General features: G+C 41.4%; 1 protein-coding gene and 1 long non-coding RNA gene across 4 annotated transcripts in view; one reads left to right on the top strand and one right to left on the bottom strand.

Moving 5' to 3' along the window:
• The window catches only part of CNKSR3 (CNKSR family member 3), a 108,168-nt gene that overhangs the window by 23,585 nt on the left and 61,675 nt on the right, over positions 1-22,908 (bottom strand). For all 3 annotated transcript variants that reach the window (XR_002310862.2, XM_020878001.2, XM_070461399.1), the window contains exons 2-7: positions 22,033-22,196; positions 12,439-12,641; positions 11,883-11,970; positions 5,396-5,437; positions 2,146-2,265; positions 516-575 (exon numbers count right to left, since the gene is read on the bottom strand). Coding sequence is in view for 2 of the 3 variants with exons in the window: in XM_020878001.2 (XP_020733660.1) it covers positions 516-575; positions 2,146-2,265; positions 5,396-5,437; positions 11,883-11,970; positions 12,439-12,641; positions 22,033-22,196 (677 nt within the window). In the remaining variant the exon portion in view is untranslated. The remainder of the gene's footprint in view (positions 1-515; positions 576-2,145; positions 2,266-5,395; positions 5,438-11,882; positions 11,971-12,438; positions 12,642-22,032; positions 22,197-22,908) is intronic.
• LOC110127664 (uncharacterized) lies at positions 1,460-16,162 on the top strand. The gene is made up of 2 exons (XR_002310867.2): positions 1,460-1,611; positions 15,449-16,162. It is a non-coding gene; the product is annotated as an uncharacterized lncRNA (long non-coding RNA).

Below are 22,908 nucleotides of genomic sequence, written 5' to 3'. Positions count from 1 at the left end.
TTCAAATGATTAAGGGGGGAAAACACTAAATTTCAGTATTATGCAAATATTATGAAATACAGCTCTATAAAAAGAAACTTTGTCATGCAAAAACCCGAAAATAGTTGCTCTGGGGACACATATAAATTTCACTTTTTAAAAAAACACCATATTTAACACATATGGTCACCAACTCCAGCTCTTATAAGAGTGATTGTCGACAACAAAAAGATCACTGCTTTTGTATTTATGAGTTAACACTTCCAAGAGTGCAAAAAATAAAAATAAAAAATAAACACAAGATGGCAAAAGCTGGGCAAGGTGTGTGAACGAGAGCAATAAAGGACAATTTAAATAATACATTGATGACAACTGGTTATGAGCAGCACACTAACAACAGAAATAAACAAAACAGGCGCCTGCACTCCCTTACAGATAATAGAACAACATACACATATTTAAATGGAAAGAATAGGGACACTGTCAAATCTGTTTGCAGGCACAATAGCTTTTACATTAAATGGATATGCACTTACATTTTCTGTGGTTCCAGTAATCACGTGCAATCCATCATAGGTCGATTTGATGTACATACCCTAGAGTGAGTCACAAACATATTAACCCATTACTCCAACGTTCAGAAACAGTGAGACTTAGATGTAACAAAAGATTAAAGGCAGTCATTTCAGAACACCCCTCATTCTTCAGCCTCTCGAAACACTGTAAAACAAGATCCAAAGAGCGGTGAAGGGGAACTAACCAAATACTAGTGAAAGAAATCAGAAATGAGATCTCTTTGATATTAAAATTTGTGTACCAGGCACACAGAATTTTGCCCTAAGTCTGAAGACTCAGAAGGAATGTTCTCAGATCTGCTGAATGAATGAGGCAGTTCAAACAAGGCCGGTCCTCTCCCGACCATCTCTCTGTGTAGTGCCATAATATATTCACTTAATTTGGTCTCAGCAGTCACTGCACGGTGACTTATTCAAGCCACAAACAACCAAACCAGGATGTAAGAGCAGAGACTGCTTAGTAACACAATATAAGAAATAAATTAGAAACAGGCATTCCTGCATTTTAAGGGAGGCATAAATATTAATACACTCCATCCTCAAATGCCCAGTGGGCAAACTCAAAGGTGAATGCATAGCCTGGAAGAAATAATCTCTGCAGTTTGAGGCACTATGTATTATTTTTAAAAATGTTTATTAAACTTTTATAAGATGGGGAAAGAATAAAAGGTAGAGAGAGCAAAGAGTAGTTGCTCACCCTGGTACCAATGCTATAATAACACAGAACCTCCTCAGAAGTCATTTTGACCGTGAACTTACCTTGCTCAGCAACCTACAAGCCTTTGGGGATAAGTATCTCATCCAACACTAACTTTCACATTTCTGCCCTGCCTCTCAGCTCCTGTCACTTTCATATCAGAGTTATCATCTTCTCCCCCAACATGGTATTCCTCTTCACAGGCCTTTGCTTGGATAACGTCAGCATTTGGAACGGCAACTCCATTTATGCCCACTCGGGCACTTCTCCACTTCAATACATGAAAAAGCCCACTTCCAGGAAGCCTTCCACGTTTACGTCCATATAAGCCATCATTTACTTTGAAGTGGAGCAGTCTCGGTATGTACATTTCTCCTTACCAAGAATGTGGACCTAGGTGCTGATCTAGGTTATCGACCTGTAGGTATTCTCAGGGCCTGTTATTCCAGAGCTCATACATTACTTCTAAAACATTTCTGAACTTTTTAAAAAGAATCATTTCTTTCAACCTGTCTCTTCTCACATAAAGCCTAAGTGCTAATAGAGACTTCACAGCAGATGTTGTTTCCTACCCAGAGACCATCTTTCCTTTGTGGAAATGTGCTCTATCTCCTTGTATTGCTAAGACCTAAAAATAAAACTGTTAAGACAATTCCTCAAGATACGAGTTTACAGTTTTAAAACTGTATTTATTTTTATACTTTGAAGAGGCTTTGATATAAAACATATCAACAGTTCAAGATGGCAAATTCTTAACTACATAATGGAAATCAGTCTAATTCAACTGTTCAGAATTCTAGTGAAAGCAATATGGAATTATTGTTTTGAAAAAAACACAGCAACTTTAATAAATGATGCTGTCCGAAAATAAACAAATGCTGTTAGAAGTCTTACCAAACCTTCCCCAGGTTTAATGTTTGGTAGGTGAACTTCTTCCAGACACGCACACTGGCTCATTACAGGATCTGTGGTAGATCGGATGGTCTTGTCGCAGATGCCATTTAAAACCTTGACCTAGAGTTGGAGAGGCAAATAGAGAAGGTCAATCATTAACCAAGTTTATCTCCGGCTGAATTTTTTCTTTTTAAATGCACTTCACCGATCATCTTTACTGTGATAATACCACGCCATGAACAGGTGGCATGTGGCTTTCGTATTTGCAATGTGTAGAATAGTGCCATTATTCCAGCTTTGCTTAAAAAGTGCAGCTTTTAGATTAACTTATTTACAACTGCTGACGTTGGGCAGCTCCAGAAGGCTGGGCGGAAACCCCCTTTCAGGAGCTAAAGAGAACCATGTATTCCCAGCCATCTCTGTGATTTTTTAAGAATGGCTCACATTCTCTGCATACCAAATACCAACAATGTAAAAATAAATTATTTTATCCTGCACCTTTTTTAAAAAAATGCGTTTCATATTTTAAAATAGTTTTATGGACTTCCCTGGCGGTCCACTGGTTAAGATTCTGCGCTTTCAATGCAGGGGGTGTGGGTTTGATCCCTGGTCAGGAACTAAGATCCCACATGTCACTGGAGTGTTACAGCCAAAATATTAAGTAAGTAAATAAATAAAATTAAAGCCGCTTTCATTTTAGAGAAAAAATAAGCAGAAATTACAGAGTTCCATCTACTTTCTTTTTCATCTCAACAGTTTCTAACACAGCTGTATTATTATAATGGTTAATAATAAGACACAATTAACATCTTGCATTAATATGGTACATTTGTTACAACTGATCAACCAATAGTGACACATTATTGTCAATTAAGTTCCGTAGTTTACATTAGAATTCACTCTCTATGGTGTACGGTTCTACAGGTTTTGACAAATGCACAATGTGCATCACCATCACAGTGTCACTACCCTAAAAATTCCCTCAGTTCCACCCACCTGTCTGTCCCTCCTCTGCCACTGTGAACCCCTAGGGATCACTGACCTTTTTATTTTCTCCATAGTTTTGCTTTTTCCAAAATCTCACATGATGAGAATCATACAGTATATAGATTTTGGATTTTCAGATTGGCTTCTTTCACTTGGTCATATGCATCTAAGGGCCCCCCATATCTTTTCATGGCTTGATGGCGCCTTTCTTTTTATTGCTGGATAATATTCCATTGTCTGGATGTACCAGGTTTATCCAGTCATATACTGAAGGACACCTTGGCTACTTCCTAGTGTTGGCAGTTATGATTAAAGTGGCTATGATATTCCATGCAGCTTTTGGTGAATCTAAGTTTCTTTCATTTGGGTAAACACCTAGGTGGATAACTGCTGGTTTGCAGGATTAAGAGTACATTTAGTTTTGTAAGCAAGAAAACTGCCACAATGCTTTCCAGTGTGGCCGCACCATTTTGCACTCCCGCCAGCAATGAAGGAGAGTTCCTACTGCTCTACATTTGGTGTCATCACGTGTTAGATCTGAGTTATCCTATTAAGTGTATAGTGGTACCTCATTGTTATTTTAATTTGAAATTCCTTAATGAAATATGATGCTGAATATCTTTTCCTATACTTACCTGCCAACTGTATATCTTTTATCAGAAGGTGTTTGTTTGGATCTTTCATCTGCTTTTTTAATTAGGTTGTTTGTTTTCCTATTACTGAGCTTTAAGAGTTCTTTGTGCATTTGGAATATAAGTTCTTTATCTGATGTGTGTTCTGAGAACAACTTCTCCCAGTCTGTGCCTCGTCTTTTCATTCTCTTAACAGTGCATTGATAGAGCAGAGATATTAATTTTAATGCAGTCTACGTTACCCGTTTTTCTCTCATGGATCACACGTTTTTATTTTTTCACTCCTGAGCTTCCCACAGACTCACACATCCAGATGTGCTCTCTAGCTGGGATTGGCTCCATCTTTCATTAGTAAAAAGAGTCAACAAGTTGATCTATCCCCAACCCAAGGCATTCCTTTTTTTTTTTTTTCAAGCAGACTGTTCTAATCTTCTTATTTGTTTTTATTTATTGATATTTTGGTTGTGCTGGGTCTATGTTGCTGGATGAGCTAGACCTTTCTCTAGTTGCAGTGAGAGGGGGCTGGCTCTCTAGTTGCATTGCAAAGGCTTGTAATTGTAGTGATTTCTCTTGTTGCAGAGCATGGGCTCTGGGGAATGCCGGCTTCAGTACTTGCAGCACATGGGCTCAGTAGTGTGGTCCGTGGGCTTACTTGCTCCGTGGCAAGTGGGATCTTCTCAGATAAGTGATAGATCCCAAGTCCCCTGTGTTGGCAGGCGGATTCTTATCCACTGCGCCACCTGGGAAGCCCATGGATCACACTTTTCATGTGTGATCATCGTCAAACCCAAGGTCAGCAAGATTTTCTCCTATTATTTCTAGGCATTTTATAGTTTCCCATTTTACATTTAGGTCTATTTTCAGTGATGACTCACATTCTCTGAACACCAAACACTGACCAGATAAAATTACTATAGAGACATGAGGATCCCTATTAAGTGGTCTCCATGCCGAAATCATAGTGGCTACGTGTGGTTATTTCTCCCAATCAGATTCATCTAACCTTTCAAAATTAAACAACCAAAGAAATCAGGAAATTCTAAAGAGTGATTTTTTTTCTTCTAAGGGGGAAGAATCCAAGAAGTGACACTTTTTGCATGCCTCCAATGTGTTTAACCTCCCTATTTATGGAAAATATATTTATAGCGGTTTCATTGCTAAATTCCTCAACATCAGTAGGAGGAAGGCCTTATCAAAAGAGCACAGGCTGGCTTATGTCAAAAGGAGGAAGTGATGATGAATAGTTACAAAATGCTCTTTAAACAGTCACAGTACATCCCCCTTCCATCATAAGATTTTTGCCAAGATTTTTTCAATTAAAAAAAAAGTGAAATTTTTGCTCATCAGTTTAACCCTGAGAACTGAGAGTTAGCTATCTAAATACAATTATACCTTGAAAAAGCTTTGGGGGAGCAAAGCAGAGACCCCAATATACCCCAATTTAGTTGGACATGCTGTTAAATAACTTGTATTCTTGCCTTTCTACCTAAATTAATAGACTCCTATCCCAAACGTCAGTATTTCAAAGCAAATCCTGAAATACCTAGCCACAATACATTTACTTTAATTAATGTGATTCCCACTGTTTTGAGAAAAGGAATTTTACAGTAACTTTTAGAAGGTATACTTACTACAGCCAAAACTTTATCCTCCATTTCCGCTACAAGGCAATCCTAAAGGAAGAAAGAAGAAAATTAAAACTATAAGAGACAAAAACTTTCAGATACAATTGGTTTAGCTTGCTAGCTATTTCCTGGGACCCAAGGAGGTCCCTGACACACACACCCCCCGACCCTGCAGCCTGCACCCCTGGACCACCTTGAAGAGAAGACTTCGAAAAGCGGGCAGAGTAAGAAAGGGGCTGACATTAGACTCCTCCTAAGACTACTGTCTCCAGATCTAGGATGCTAATCATCCAAGGAACCCATCTGACCAATTATTTAATCAGAAAGTCTATAGAAATCACCTGAACTAAACTCTACCCATGTCCAGACTGTACAGAGAGGAGGAAGCCAGAAGTCAGAGTCCAAGAAAGTTGATAATGGTTCTCAAACGTGACCCCAGGCTGAGCTAGCACTGGGCCAACAAGCCAGGAGCCTTTGGTTCTGGGCCTGCCCATAAGAATAGCTTTCAAATAAGGGTTTGAGTAAACTTAGCCACAAAGTTTATTTTAAGCACCACTGAGATTAAATCAGATATTTCAGTCCTTAACGGATGAAAGGGGTTCAACAAAACGTTCATTAACACGCTGCCAAAAAAGTGGTCTTGAAGTATGCTATTGATGACATTAAATAATGGGCCGGAATGCAAAGCATTGTTTACTCAGCTTAAGAACAAAAGACTCAGAACCCTATGAACCCAGTTAGCTGATTACAGGACTCACCATTGTCCTGACGGAAAGCAGCCAAAGTGAAACTGACAATGTGAAACTCTCAGTTAACCTTCTAGAACAGGATCCACAGCAGAAGAGTTCAAGCTACACGGCACTATGCATGCCGAAGAAGAGGGAGACCAATGTGATTCCTGAGAGTTTATCTGGCACCACTGCCTGCCAGTGCAGAAGACACAAGAGATGGGGGTTCGATCCCTGGGTCTGGATGATCCCCTGGAGAAGGAAATGGCAACCCACTCCAGTATTCTTGCCCCATGGACAGATGGAAACCCACTCCAGTATTCTTGCCTGAAGAATCCCATGGACAGAGGAGCCTGGCAGGTTACAGTCCATGGAGTTGCAAGGAGTCAGACACAACTGAAGCAGTTTAGCACACAGCATGCACTAAGTATAATCCCAAACTGGGGCACCCTAAGCAAAATTCAAAGTATTTCATGTACAGGAAGGATACTCATCAACTCTGTTGGAATGATAGAGATTTCTGCTTCAGTCAAAATGTCATTTTAGGTCATTTTTTTCTGCCACTGGGGATAGGGGTTAAAATGTATGGCGTTCTACCCTATGATTTTATAATCAGATTTTAGCGCTTTCTGAAAATTTTTTTAAATTTTCTCTACTAGATAAAAATGTGGGAAATAATAGTCACTCTACTGCTCCCAAAATTTACACTGACTCTCAGGAAAAGAGCAGCCTGGTGAGAAAACACTTGAAAAGAGAAATTTAGGAGCACAATTTTGCACGTGTGAGTCTGATGTAAATTCAAACTCCAGGAGCAACTTCTGTAAAACATGATTGATGACAGCCCAAAAATGTGCTTTTCTTCCTCCATCTTGTGCATGAAACTAGACCAGCAAATACCATGACGACCCCGCCCCTAATTCAAACCAGCTGAAGGACAGAAATATTAAGTAAATGTCAACTTGAGCAAAACAGAATATTCATAAGGTCTTGTTCTGGAAATAAAACTAATGGTTTGTGTCTATGATTTTTCTTTTGTATGTGTGTGTGCACGCAGTTGTGTCTGACTCTTTGCAACTCTATGACTGTAGCCCACCAGGCTCCTCTGTCCATGCGTTTCTCCAGGCAAGAACACTGGAGCGGGTAGCCATGCCCTCCTTGAGGGGATCTTCCCAACCTAGGGATCGAACCCGTAGGTCTTACATCTCCTGCATTGGCAGGCGGGTTCTTTACCACTAGCACCACCTGCGTAGCCCAGCATTACAAATCCCCAAATAACAGGAGGACAGTCATGCTGATGAGGCAATCACCCAGAGGCAGAGAGCTCCTCTCCATACACCGGTGCCCAGGCATCAAGGTGCACGTACGACCTCATGATTCCTCATATTTGATTCTTTGATGGATCCAAGGAGCCACTAAGAAAGAAAACAGGCTCCCTGTGGTGATGGAGCCAAGGTGGGTGAAGGGTGCTCCTGCCTCCCCGAACCATCCAAGGCAGCGTGTGAAAGGGTGCACTTTTTACCTTCCGCCCTCGTGAACGTGGGTTCCCACACCCATTCCTACCGGGAGGAAGCAGCTGCAGGCCTGACTTCATGCTGTTTGGCATGAAGGCAACGGAATGGAAAAAAGAAGTGCTGGAACCAAGTCAGGTCCTCGGGACTCCGACAGCAGGGCTGAGGTCTGTCACATCCCTTGGGCACATGGATGAGCCGAGACCCAGTCAAGGACAGCATCTGCTCCCCTCCCTGCGTACTCTACCTTCTAACTGACTGAGGAGCCTTGGAAGATGGGTTTAACATCTCCACACCTGAGCCTCCTCCACTGCAAAGCCAGGAGGATAACAGCCATCTCAGAGAATTGTTGAGAATTAAATGTGATAAGACACGTCAAGCGGGGTAGTCCACATCTGAGACCCAACTAATAAATGGCCCAATAAATGGTCCCCTGGCTCTCCCTTCTCTGAGGATGGTCCTCTCTCCTTCTCTGTTTCCTGGGCTCTCTAGGACTTCCCTGCTGGCTCACATGGTAACGCGATTGCCTACAATGCGGGAGACCCTCGTTCAATCCCTGGGTTGGGAAGATCTCCTGGAGAAGGAAATAGCAACCCACACCAGTATTCTTGCCTGGAAAATCCCACGGATGGAGGAGCCTGGTGGGCTACAGTCCATGGGGTCGCAGAGAGTGGGACACGATTGAGCAACTTCACTTTCTAGGGCTCATTTCCCCCATTTCATTCTACGCTGGGACCCAGCGTCTGCCACTGCCTTTTTGTCCCTCGTCAGCACCATTCCAGTGTTCATGTCCTCGCAAAGAGGAGAGAATGAAGACAGAGGTCAGAAGGCCTTCCCACCACAGGAGGCTTCCCCTGAAATACAACCTGGAAACTGGATGGAAGATCTATCCGTTGACTCAGTTGGGGCGGCTGGGGACTCCAGCCCAAGCAGGCTTAAAAGAAGTGTGCAGTAGAAACAAATCACTTTGCTATGCACCTGAAACTAACATGACATGCTAAATCAGCTGCACTTCAATTAAAAAAAGAAAAGAAAAAAATTAATGAACACAGACACACACAAAAGAAGTGTGCCGTTTCCTTGCAGGGAAAAAAAAAACAACTCTCTATCCTTCCAATCAGGAGAGACACACGCTGTCATCAGAGGGAAGGACGCAGAGAAAGTTACAAGAAAGAGGACAGGAAAGGGGCAGAATGTGGAACAGAGGAACAAGAAAAGGAACAAACAAACTCCTCTCTTCAGAGACAGGAACACCGAAATAAAGACTCCAAGAGAACATATTCCTTGTCACTAGAAATAACAGAGACCCAGCTTTTACTCTTTCAATTCCCCAGGAAAAAAAAGCAATAAATGTAAAAGACAGGCTTCTTCCTAAAGAGTCAAAAGATTCTCTGCCAAGAAGTTCTGAGAAAGACTGCACGTCCACCAGTTGTAAGAAGGTGTGAAATCCCTGGCAAGATGAGCCTTGTGGCTGCCATGACACCTCCCATGGAAAAAGACAGTCCACACGTCCTTCAACCATGCACGCAAATTCTAGCACTTTGCCAAAGCACCTCTGTGCTCTAATCACTGCAGAAAACACATGCTCCTCACGAGTTAAATATGTTTTTTCAACCCAAGTTCATAAAATGACATTCCCATATATATTTTATACATTTCCAGTCTTAATCTGTAACAATTGTTCAAATTTAAATAAGCTAGAAAATACAAGAAATACTAACATATGTCTTAACTTCATCTCCTTCTTAAGCCAACAAGTTTGGTTCCAGAAAACTGGTACCAGCAAAGACTTTTATATTTCCTACTATAGGTTATTATTTCTTAAGTAGGCACTGTGCTTTTCATATATCTTCTTTAATCTTCATAACCTTTTTGAGGTAGGTTTACTATGTTTTAAATATTTTCTATTTCTCTTCTAGATCCATTCTTACATGAATAAATAAACGTGATCACATACGTGCTTTTTTGTAAATGACAAAATGTTTTCTTTTCTTTAGCTTGACTCATACATTCTCTTCCCACTTTTCTCCATGCCAAAGTAAACCCAAATTTTCTTCCAAATTTCCCACTGTATTTAGAAATTTCTTTGTATATAGATTTTCAGATGTATCTGTGTATTACAAATACACATATATTTTAAAATGTGTCTTCATATTACACTTTCTTCCTCCTTTTTTCTTATTCTACAATAAATTGTAGAAACTGAAGCAAATCATCTGGTAAGGTAATTGCTAGTATTCCCAATTAACAGATGGGAAAATTGAGGCTCGTAAGTTTTAAGTGAATTGTCCAAGTCCCAGGGCTAATTAATGGTAGAGGTAGAATTTGAGCCTGCAGCTGTCTATCTCTGAAGCATATGCTTAATGCTTAAAGCATATGCATATGCTTAATGGGAAAACAAAAAATAAACACAAACAAAAACAATATCGCCGGTGTCCCTTAAGCCTGGGTTAAATTTTTCCTGATAAGAAGTAAATTCTCACCAGCTTATTTGTCAAAAGCATTATCTCATTCGTTTCAACACACATTTAGAAAGCGCCAATAATCACAGATCGGGCGTCAGGCTGCCCCAGTAAACAAGGGCAAATGCAATGAGTGGGCACCCTTCTGAATAGGATCTGTACCCCTGGGCACCCTCCACCAGAAATGCCAGGACGTGGTGGCTACATAATGAATGCAGCATGACTGGTATCAGACTTCTTGTCAAAATGACTTTATACACCATAAAGAGCTGAAACTCAGCATCTCTCTATTGCTCTGGGCACTTTTCTAAAAACATGGCCTCAAAAGCATATGATGAAGTCACATATGCCTCAAGTTCAAGGGCCGCTCAGGACTGGACCTGAAACAACAGCCAAACTTCACTCTTCATGTTCCAGGAACAGACAGAAAGCACGTGGCTTTTCAGAACTGCATCTATTTTATGGCATGGTTAGAACTGAGGAAAGGATGTTCTTTACTCTGCCAAATCAGCAGTGGAAACAAACGTGCAATCTCAGAATATTTGAACCAAGTGGGACGTGAAAAAAGAACAAGCTCTTCCTTACATTTTCATGGCTTCAACTCAATTCAAAAATAATTTTACAAGCGTCTGCTACATGCCAGTTAATATCTTCCTGGCCTTCACTAAGATTTGAAATTCTGGCCAATGAGTGGTGCGTGAAACTGACGTGTCACTTCCAAACCAGAACATCTGTCAGTGTGAGAATCACCCAGGTTCTCTGTCCCTCTGCCTTGGGGAAAAACAACATGAGGTTCTGTCAGCCTACATCCTGCAGTGAGGAGAGCTGAAGCAGATCTCTCAGCTGACCCATCTACACGTAGGGAATCCAGGAGTAAGCTGCTGAGGTTTGAGGGGTGTTTGTTACTGCATCATCACTGAGCTCATCCTGACTGGCAAATCCAACCACCACGGGTCAGAACGAGAAGAAAATTAAAAAGCAGATACCATAGCATACTCGAAACAAAGATTATGGTGCAATGTTGTTACTCCAGAACTTTTATTTATTTTATTTTTTTTTCTGATGGAGCAAAGGTGTTTTTTTTTGTTTTTTTGTTTTTATTTATTTTTTCCATTTATTTTTATTAGTTGGAGGCTAATTACTTTACAACATTGCAGTGGTTTTTATCATACATTGAAATGAATTAGCCATGGATTTACATGTATTCCCCATCCCGGTCCCCCCTCCCACCTCCCTCTCCACCCGATCCCTCTGGGTCTTCCCAGTGCACCAGGTCCGAGCACTTGTCTCATGCATCCAACCTGGGCTGGTGATCTGTTTCACCCTAGATAATATACATGTTTCGATGCTGTTCTCTTGAAACATCCCACCCTCGCCTTCTCCCACAGAGTCCACAAGTCTGTTCTATACAGTATACTAACACATATATATGGAATTTAGAAAGATGGTAACGATAACCCTATATGCAAAACCGAAAAAGAGACTCAGATGTATAGAACAGAACTTTTATTTTTAAAAAAATTCAGTGTGGTAACATTTTAGAGAAAGCACAGGATTATTAGGTTGATTATTTTCAAACAAAAGAAGGCAATCTTTGATGTAAAGGCCACCAATCATTTTTCACAGAAACTATCTGTATAACACATCTAATTTAAAGCCCCTCATCTCTCCCTAGCTCTTCAGGGGGGATGTGGGGGAAGGAGGAGAGAAAGAGTGGTACTTCATACCTGAATGTAAATCTTTGAAGAAAAGGGAAAAGGAAAAAACTTTTAGAAAACAACAGTGATGCACTCACCTTCTGGACTGTAGTGGTCAGGTCCAAGCAAAGCTGAATAATTTTATTCTTCGTCACTGAGAAATCAGTGATCCCTGTAAATGGAGCCCTAGAAAGCAATAAAAATTCTCTTTTAAAAAAAAAAGTGAAGAAGCTGAAGCCACCAGGATCCCACACCGTGTATTAACAACCACAATACACAACAGGCCAGTTTAAATTGTTATGTTTTCCTCTCAAGTAACACACAAAATAGGAATCTGAATAGAAAAGAGACAGAGAAGTTCTAGATTAAAAGACATCCAAAAATGAGCCAAGAGAATGAACATCCCTTCAAAAGTCAACTAATAGCCTTCATGTAACCAGATAATCAGTAATGTTTAACCTCAGTAAAACTCAAGATTTCTCTAAGCTGAGGTTAATCTGTTCCTGCTATTCACCTTCTCTAGAACTTCCAAAGGGACCCTAAAATGGACCACTGACCCCGAACTCCTGAACTATGCCAAGGGCAATGGTTCATTTTCCTCAGGCAAAGTACAGACCTCCTTTCATAGGACAGTAAAGCACACCCATCACTTACCTGTCTAGCCAAGCTAACAAGGCCTTGGCAGCACCTATGAGCTCCACTACAGAAGTCAGGAACTCATTGGGGGGCTTGTGAGAGGTGTTCCCATCATAAGCTGGACTTTTCCTCCTGCTACTTATGTAATTCTGTAAATTATGGGAGGACGCTCGCAGTTTCAAAACCAAGTTCTTCATATTGTCAGTTTCAAGGCCATAATTCTGAAAAACAAAAATCAAAGGGAAAAATTCAAAACAATCAACAATGTCCAAAATCTCATAATAACTCAAAACCCACTGAGTCACTTGAATAACTCCTATGTCAGCCACAAAACCCTACATGATTTACCCACAGTATTGATCTCACCCACATGAGCCACACCAGCCTTCCTTCTGTTCCTTCCATAGCCTACTCTTGCCTCGGGGATTTTGTTCTTGATAGTTTCTCTTCCCAAAATGCTTCTCCCACAAATTTTGGCATAGATAGCTCTTTCTTATCACTTTCATCCTGTGTGTTCAGTTGCTTAGTCATATCCGACTCTTTGTAACCCCGTGGACTGTAGCCTGCCACGTTCCTCTATCCATGGGATTCCCAGGCAAGAATACTGGATGGAGTGAGTTGTCATTTCCTTCTCCAGGGACTCTTCCAGACCCTGGGATCAAACCTACATCTCCCAAGCATCTCCTGCACTGCAGGCAGATTCTTTATCACTGAGCCACCAGGGAAGGCCATTTACATTACATTACATCTATATTAGCCCAAATATGCCCTCCTCTTCAAAGCTTCCAGGACCATCTAGAGCAGGTTCTCAATCTGGACCCTACTGACATTTAAAATCTAATAATTCTCTGTTTGGATGGACTAAGGTGGGATTCCTATAGCCGTACAATGTTTAGCCGGCCTCCACTTGTTAAACTCAGTAGTATCCCTTCCCCAGTTGTGACAAACAAAAAAGTCTTCAGACATGGCCAAGTTTTTTCTGAGGTCACTCTCCAGTCTATCACCTCTCCGTTGTCTCTGGACAACCTTGTTCACTGTCTTCCTCACTCGGACGCATGGTCCGCCAGAGCTCAGCTCTGCATGCATCCGTCAGAATTGCACTTCCAGGACAGCAGACGCAAAGCAGGCATTGAATAGATGAATTTCCATCAAATGAAACTCACGCAGAAACAAAACAGCACTGTCTAAACATCAGCTCACCTGGAAGGTCATTTCTGTCCCGTGAGCTTCTAATCTCTGTTCCTTCTGAACAATGTTCAACTTACGTGGGTGCTTTTAACAAATTCATTTCGTATGACAATATTGCCCTAGACTACTCCTTTACCTGCAAGGAGATCGAACCAGTTCATCCTAAAGGAAATCAACCCTGATTATTCATTGGAAGGACTGTCGCTGAAACTGAAGCTCCAATACTTTGGGTCACATGATGCAAAGAGCCACCTCATTGGAATCTGATGCTAGGAAAGATGGAAGGCAGAAGGAGAAGGGGACGGCAGAGGATGAGATGGTTGGATGGCATCACCGACTCAATGGACATGAATCTGAGCTAACTCCTGGAGACAGTGGTGGACAGGAAAGTCCATGGAGTCGCAAAGTGTCAGATAAGACTTGGTGACCGAACAACTCCCTTCCAGATAAAGAACAAATCCCAAGAAACAACATGAAATTTGAGACCACTTTAGGGGGGAGGGATGAACTTCAGTATTCCATGTATATGTCCTAAATAGGTGTTTCATCACTTTTTAACAAAAATAAATAAATAAATATCTCTGGGGTATATTAAACTATGTCGATAGCATCCCAAAGCAAGAATGTGGTACCATGCAAAATTTGGTGATAATATATGGCCAATACTATTGAACATGTTATGCCAGAAACTGGGTTAAGTGCTTGGCAAACATTATCACAGGCAAACAGCTTATGAAGGTGGAAGTGGTATTATCTATATTCTTCAGGTAAGCAGCCTGTGGCACAGGGACATTAAATAAATGCTCCAAAGTTACACAGCTAATCTGTGGAGGCAGTAGGATCTAACCAAGGCGATCTGCATCAAGGGTACAAGCTTTGGATCCCAAAGCTGTGTATCCCCCCTTCCATACCGCCTGTCCAAGAAAGGGCAAAGTGATGAGACAGAAAACAGGACGGATACTGGACAAGGAAAACGAAGAGTGGCCAGTCATCCTGGATCCAGCCCAAACTTAATCCCTCTAAGTTCTATCCTGACCCGCTCCATTCCCTCTGATATGTTAGAAGCTTCCTTCACCAGCTGCAGCCATCCAGAACCACACCCTTCTGGAAGGCCAGCAGACGTTCTTTGGATCTAATCGCTGCTTTTCGTCCCCACTGCATTTAGCCTGTCCCTTGGTCCCTCCTCTGTTACAGCCTTCATTTCTTTTTTTTCTTCCTTTTTTAAATTATGAAAGTATGACAACATTTACAGGAGACTTGGAAAATACATTACAAAGTTACATATAGTTTCTATATATATTATGATTTTCTTTAAGTAGTGAATTAAGATCTTTAGTTGGAGTTTCAATTTCAAACTTTCAAAAATTAATAGAATGAATATACAGAAAAGTAGAAGGATATAGCAAACCTAAAAAGCACCATGAACCAATTCAACATAATTAAGACTTATACAATTTTCACACAACAGTAGGATACAATTCTGTTCTAGTTCCCATAGACTATAAACTAGGAGACAGATACTGGAACATATCCAGGGACATAAAACAAGGTACAAAAATTTCATGGTCCAAGGTATTGAAATTATACAGTCTTTTTCTCTTACAGCCCCCATTTCTAAAGTCTCAGGGAGGGGTGAGTAATGTCCCCAAGTCAAGATGGACATAAAGTATAAATATACCAGGGAGTCTGTGAGAACTTTTTCTTCTGGCAAGATGAACAATGGTAAATAGTAACAATAACAACAGAAGACAATACCCTGAATGAAAACATTTCTAACTTTAATTAGATTTTATGTGAAGTTTAAATTTATGTGGCATCTTACTTCTTAATAAAATTTTAGGGGTTGCCGCCGCCGCTGCCGCCATCGTGCCAGCCCCTCGGATTGATGCATCATGCCTTACGTGGGAAGGACAGCAATTCCAGGGGAAAGCTGCCATTGTGGAGAAATTGTCTAGCCTTCCATTCCAGAAAATCCAGCACAGCATCACGGCGCAGGACCATCAGCCCACACCAGACAGCTGCATCATCAGCATGGTTGTGGGCCAGCTTAAGGCTGATGAAGACCCCATCATGGGGTTCCACCAGATGTTCCTATTAAAGAACATCAACGATGCTTGGGTTTGCACCAATGACATGTTCAGGCTTGCCCTGCACAACTTTGGCTGACCTCCTCCCAGCCAGGCACTCATGCTGTTTCCTCCTCCCTCCTCTTCCCGATACTATTCACACTCCTCCAGATGCTCCAAATATCATTCACAAATGAGCAGGGCCGCGGTGGGCGTGGGCGCAGTGCGCTGCTGCTACCGAGGTGTTGTGCATGATGTTTGGACACTAGACTAGTTGCATCTGACAGGAGAAGTTTGTGCTGTACCAGCGCATGCCTTGGAAAGACTTAAGTAATGCAAAAGGTTGTCTTTTTTTTTTTTTTTAATCTACTGACAAGTTGCTCTAGTAACCCAAAGAAGTGAAGGAGAAAGCAGCTGCCTCACCGCCCAGATATTGATTTGTTCAGATGTTTCAATGCCTCATGATACAATAAAACCACGAAAATTTTCTTTAAAAAAAAAAAAAAATTTTTTTAATTGTTTAATTTAGAGGGAATTCTATGGTGGTACAGTAATTAGGACTCCATGCTCCCTATAGTGGGAGCATGGGCTCAAACCCTGGTCAGGGAGCTAAGATAAGATTCTGCATGCCATATAGTGCAGCCAAAAAAAAAAAAAAAGAATTTAGATAGAAAAAAATTAAGAAAAATACAAAGACAAAAACTCTTCAGCTGCATTAAATGAAAACTCTTTGCAAGTGTTTACAAAAATCTAAATTTCATAACGAAAATGAGTCTTCCGTATCAACAGGAATGTGCCATCTAAACCTTACATTCATCCACTCTTTTTTTTCACTGTCATTTTCTGGAAACCAAAACATGGCATCGTTCTTCAATAGAGAAGACAGAAATAAAAAGATGGATTTTCACCATGGCTTTTTAAATTCAGAGAATCAAAGACTCACAACTGAATGGATAAATAGCCACCTGACACAGCCTATTTGAAGGACTTGTGACTATGATTAAAGGGAACTGTCCCCTTATTCAGTTAATTACTCAGCCTGCCAACTTATGGCAGGAGTTCTGAACTAAGAGCGGGAAGCTCGGCTTTCTATAGCCAGTGTCACCATGAACTACTTGGAACTTTTATTACTGTACACAGCATTTATTTCTTGAATTCAAAGAGGATTAAATGCACTTTAGTGTTACAGGAAATTTTAAACCTCAATCTTCTATAAACCAACCACTTTTAATATTAAAATAAAGGAGGAATGTAGCTTGTTAACTGGTTCTTTTCATTTCCACTGAGATGAAAATTTTTTTTCATTTCCCACAAATCATGGGACTAGAAGGATGAACAGATGTAGCTATAACAGATTATAATTCTATTTTTAAGGTACTTTAGAGATTTTAATAGGCTTTATTAAGATATACTTTATGATCCATAATATTTACTAATCTTAAATGCACAACACAGTCACTTTTAACAAATATATGTTGTCACATAAGCACCATCACAATGAAATTATAGAACACTTGCATCACCCCCAAACATGCTTCATACCACTTCACAGTCACTTTCCCTAACTGCTCGTCCCCAACAACTTCTGATATTCTTTCTGTCACTATAGTTTTGCTTTTTCTACATAGATTATGATTTTAAAAAGCAGTAAAGAAGGAACAAAGGAAGAAAGGAAAATTCTTTCCCCTTCCACCCCATTCCACAATAAGAAAACAAGAAACCGATTATATTAGTTCCAAAGAACCTGTACTGTAGAAACATAATCAGCAAAGGATTATTGACTTAAGTGCCCCACAATGAAAGAGAGTAAATGAATAATTTCCCAGACCAGATTTGATCATTTTCACTAATCTTTTCCCTAACGTCTGTCTCCTTCAGAAACTGCTTAATTGAAGATAAGGTATCAAGAAGGTACAAACCAGGAAATGAAATGAATCTCCAAAAATTTAGACATGTACTAAAAACTTTCCACCAAGATCCCACTTCATTAGAAGTTAGCCATCAGGGATCATTTCATGTTCTGGCCAGAAAAACAATAGATGAGACAGGGGGAAGAAGCAGTCCACTCTTCTGGTGTCATTAATTGCACACATTTTCAGTTCAGCTCAGTTCAGTTCAGTTCAGTCACTCAGTCGCTTCTTTGCGACCCCATGAATCACAGCACGCCAGGCCTCCCTGTCCATCACCAACTCCCGGAGTTTACTCAAACTCATGCCCATCGAGTCGGTGATGCCATCCAACCATCTCATCCTCTGTTGTCCCCTTCTCCTCCTGCCCCCAATCCCTCCCAGCATCAGGGTCTTTTCCAATGAGTCAACTCTTTGCATGAGGTGGCCAAAGTACTGGAGTTTCAGCTTCAGCATCAGTCCTTCCAATGAATATTCAGGACTGATCTCCTTTAGGATGGACTGGCTGGATCTCCTTGCAGTCCAAGGGACTCTCAAGAGTCTTCTCCAACACCACAGTTCAAAAGCACACATTTTAGCTAAGGGCAAATCTTATACATCTTCTCCGCTACTTTCTTTTCCCATTCATAAGCAAACCAAGGTAAACACAAACGGCTAGCAAAGATTCCTCTTCTTGCGTGATTTCTCCCACAAAAAGGATACTATTTGATGGGGGGGGGCGCAGGCGGTAATTCCCTGGTGGTCCGCTCTGCAATGCAGGGGATGTGGGTTCAATCCCTGGTTGGAGAACTAGCCTCCCACATGTCTCAGAGCAATTAATCAAGCCCACTCGCCACAACTAGAGTCCATGCACCCCAGTGAAAGATCTCACACAACACACAAGGATCCTGCACGTCACAACTAAGACCCCATGCACCAGATAAATGAATACATATTGAAACTTTTAAAAATTGTTTTAAACTGTTTCACTGAATGGTAAATGATGAATAATGGGTCATCTCTGGGGTACACAAGTGCACAGAAGCACCCTGGGTAGGTAGACACATCACAGGTATTTCGTTTTAAGCACATATGTAGATGGCATCACTTGATATGTGTATGAATTCCAACTCTGTTCACTTTCCTCAGCCTACTCCAACCTTAAAAACACATCTGTCCCTGCCTTGGTCTTCAGGAAACTAGGGTCTGGTTGATCTGGCAAAGAAAATGGATTTTACAGTTACATTAGTACTTTTTAACTCTCCATCCCACCCTGGAGACGAATGCTGTCCAACAGAATCTTCTGCAATGATGAAAATGTTCTCCAGTTGCACTGTCCAAATATGGGAGCCACTGGCTACAAGTAGCTACTGAGCATTTGGAATGTAGCTGTGCGACTGAGGAATTGAATTTCACTATTTCATTTTAATTCATTTTCACTTAAACGGTCACATGTAGCAGCTACTGGAAAAAAGCAGTTCTACAGCCTGTCCCAGTCACCCCCAGCTCCAGACAGAGGGAGAAAAACTGGATTCTGAGCTCAATCCTGAGAACTGGTCTTGGTTCTGCCTCAGAAAACAAGTTACTCTCCTAAGCCACTCTAGCCAGCCAAGGCCAGTGTTCACAAAAGGGAGTTCTCCTTGTTCTGTATCCAGAACCAGCTCTTTGTGGCCCATCTGTTTGCTGGTTTCAGGATCTTAACAGCAGCTCCTTACTTTAGGTTCCTATAGATTCTATCTGCCCTTTTCTTTCCAAAACTTTCCAGTGGTTTTGTTTTTTTTCCTCCCTCTCTTGCTTCTAATTCTACTCATTTCCTGTCCATCATAAAATCAACATCCACTAAACTGTTTACATAGAAATGTCTCTCATAATACCAGGGACAACTGCAAATACATATTAACTGTCCAGGGGATGGACTGTTCGAGCCAAAGTTATTTAAATATACATTTATTAAATATACACTTGTTTAAATATACAAAGATCTATATGGTGTAAATGGATTAAACACAGTATTGATATAATAAACAGATGTATTATAATAAGAATATTTTAAAAGGAGATTATAGCCAGGCTAAAGATATTTTACTGAATGCTCGAAAACCCTGCCTGACTCAAAAAAGGCACATTCATTTAAGACCCTTCCACGACCCTCCTGTCAAATGCATTCACTGGCACTCTGCTACATGAAACATGCCCAAAAAGAGTCTGAGGTCAAAACTTTGTCTACAAAGGAAATTAGAAGGAAATTGTAGGAGATAAAACACAGCTTTAGGTTCTGGCATTTCTCCAGCTTTGTTCACTTTAGTCTAATATTTTAAGAGGTAGGGAAGGGAGGGGAAGCAGAGAGGCAGCTGTTATGTTAATTATCCCGCTTGTCCTCCACAACAAGCCTGCAGTCCATCCTGCCTCCTCCCCTTCCATCTTGTGGATTTCAAAGTAATTTACCTGCCCTCCAAGCACTACTGCAAAGCCGAAGAGATGATCTGAAACAGCAGAAAAAGACCAAAAAGCAATGTTCCCAGAAAGTGCAACAAGAGTAAACTCAAACATGTCTTACTATATGAAACACGTAAGTTTTAATCATAAACAGGACTCGGACATCTTCTGGGCAGCACAAAACACTCACATGTTAGGTCACAGCTAAATGCTGGTTCTACTGCCTTACTCGGCAGGGCAGGGAGGAAGTCTCCCTGACCCCGAACCCCCGGCCCCATCCCTCTGACCTCTCTTGGCCCAGATACACATGATCCTGTGTGACGGGCAGCTGTGTCTAAAAGCTCACACCAGGCTCTAGAGAAGCAGACTGGCATGCTGGTAGAGCTGCTGATCGAGCTGCTCAGCGCCGCCCTGGGGCCGTGGCAGCTTCCAGAACCAAGCCAGAAGGCCATGGAGCAGCTGGACCCATCCAGGAAGAACCAGGCTACTTTCCCCGGGGACCGAAGGCAAGGACAATCTCCCTGCTACTCCTGACACAGTCCCACGCATGAAGCCCCCAAGGTGTGAAGACCGCAGGGGGCCCCACCTTGGGGTGGACTGACTCCCTGATTGATGGATGCTGGTTGAAGGAGGGAGGCTGGGGCCCATCTCCTACCGAGGCTCCAAACGGGAAACTGATCACCCCTGTCCCGTATGCCCTCAGCAAAAACCTCCTCACTCTGCTGCTACGGAGTGCAGGCTTTCACATCTAGGGGAGTGTCACGGCACAAATGGGGAAAACAGACACCGCCGTCTCCCTGGAGGTCGCAGAGCCAAGAGTGAGAAGCAGAGCCTGGATTAAAATGCAAAACCCTGCCTCCCAGGCCAGCGCTCACACCACTTGGCCACAGCGTCTCCCTGGCGGCAGCTCATTCATCAACCACAATTTCCCCTGTTACTTTCCTAAACAAGAGTAGGGCATCTCAGAGCAGAAGACAAGGCTCTGTCCATTTTAAGAAGAACACGCACAATGCAGCAAGTGTTATGTAATCAACGGGATGCAGACCGCCAATGGCAAGCAATCGGGAGCACATTTTTTCCCACCATTCTCAGTGATGTAATTGTATATGCCCTTGGCTCAGGTTCACAGCAGGGCAGTCTGAATGCTGACGACTTTGTCCAAAGCAAGACAGTTAAGGAAACGGCATCCTTTGCATGGCACTACAATTGACGTGGATCCCACGCTATGCCAACCAGTTTATAAACACGATGCCCTTGGAGGTGGTTTTAGCCCACACCTAAAAGAGCTATCAATACTCCCCATGTCACAGATGCAATGAAGAGTCAGAACCTGGCTGGATTTAACTCACTCATGTTCAAGCCAAAACTCAGTCAACAGAGAAATGTAACTAAGTTCACATTTTTTTTCCCCATCCAGCTGCCATTTCATAGGCTGAATATTTCAAGCACCAGCATCAGTTGTTAAAATACCACAAATATCTGTAAAATATAAAAACGATTTTTTATGTAACAAAAACACACCAAAAAAATCAGAACCCATTTGTCATTTCAATGGAGAAGATTACCTGTTCATTCAGGACCATCTTCATCTTTTTATTCTTTATAAAAGATAGGAAAATAAAATGAGTACAGAATTTTTTCCATAAAAGGAAAACTTTTTCTGTAAAGGCCAAGAGAGCAAATATTTTCAGCTTTAAGGGGCTACACAGTCCCTGAAACAACTACCCAACTCTGCCACAGTAACATAAAAGTAGTCACAGATAACACTTAAATGAATGGATATGGCTGTGTTCCAATAAAACTTTATTTACAAAAATAGACAGCGGGCCAGATTGAAGATGCAGACTATTGTTTGCCAGCTCTTCCTAGAAAATTATTTCTTTTCTTCCCTTCTGATATTATCTTCAGCTCATGCTCTACTTCAATGGAGCATTAAGAAAATGATAACAAGCAAGATAGCAAAACCAAGGAGATTTACAAGGTGAGGTTCTTAAAAAACCATCATTGCAATACAGATCATCTTTTCCTGAACTAACCAGTGCACAGAGAAGGTCGACAGCCTCCAACACAAGTTCCTGGTGTCCAATGCGTGTGACACCCAGCTCCTCAAGATCCTGGTGGGAAATCTGTAGCAGCTGCTCTCCGTTAATCTTCTCTCGTTCAAACTTGTGGACGTACTGCTGCAGGCAGTCATCTAGCCCTACCAAGAAAGCAAAAGAGTCCATTATTGTCATTTTGTTCCCTTACTCCAAAAAATGCCCACATTTACATCAACCTCAGAATCACCAATTATGCTCCACTATTTGATGGTCCACACAATCAAGTGTGTTCTCATCTTCTTAAACAAATTTTAAATCTAAATTTTAAATTTAAATCACAGCTGAAATTTTCAGATGGATCCCACACCATTTTGACAGTCACCTTTCCATTCCCTTTCAGCCAGAAGAATAAACATTAACCCTTAGTGGCTTGCAATGCTAGCTGTCTGTGCTATACACACATCTGTCGGTTGGCTAAGCAGTCTTTCTCTGGAACATCAGCCCTCTCCCAGCCCATGTGATCCCAGCGGACATGCCAATGAAGATGCTCTGCCACAGTGATTGGCCACACTATTCTAGCCACCAGCCAGTAATAGGTTCAGGGACGAACATGTGATTCAAGCAGAACCAATCAAAATCTCCCCTGACATTTGTTACGTGGACAAATGAAGACAAAGTCGCCTTCTTCTTTTCCAATGAGAAGTCATAAAGATATGGTCTTGGAGATTCTGGGAGTCATTTTTCTGATTTTTTTTTTTTTAAATAAATCCATTTGAGACAAAGAAGATGCCCCCGTAATATCGTACATGTCCCTGGATCTAATCCTGTTTAAAGATACTTCTAACCCCAGAATATTTTTACTTACATCAAAAT

The sequence above is a fragment of the Odocoileus virginianus genome, chromosome 34 (assembly GCF_023699985.2).
Source record: "Odocoileus virginianus isolate 20LAN1187 ecotype Illinois chromosome 34, Ovbor_1.2, whole genome shotgun sequence".
Taxonomy (NCBI): domain Eukaryota; kingdom Metazoa; phylum Chordata; class Mammalia; order Artiodactyla; family Cervidae; genus Odocoileus; species Odocoileus virginianus.
The sequence above is the reverse complement of the archived record's forward strand: the minus strand, read 5'-3'. Positions and strand labels throughout refer to the sequence as shown.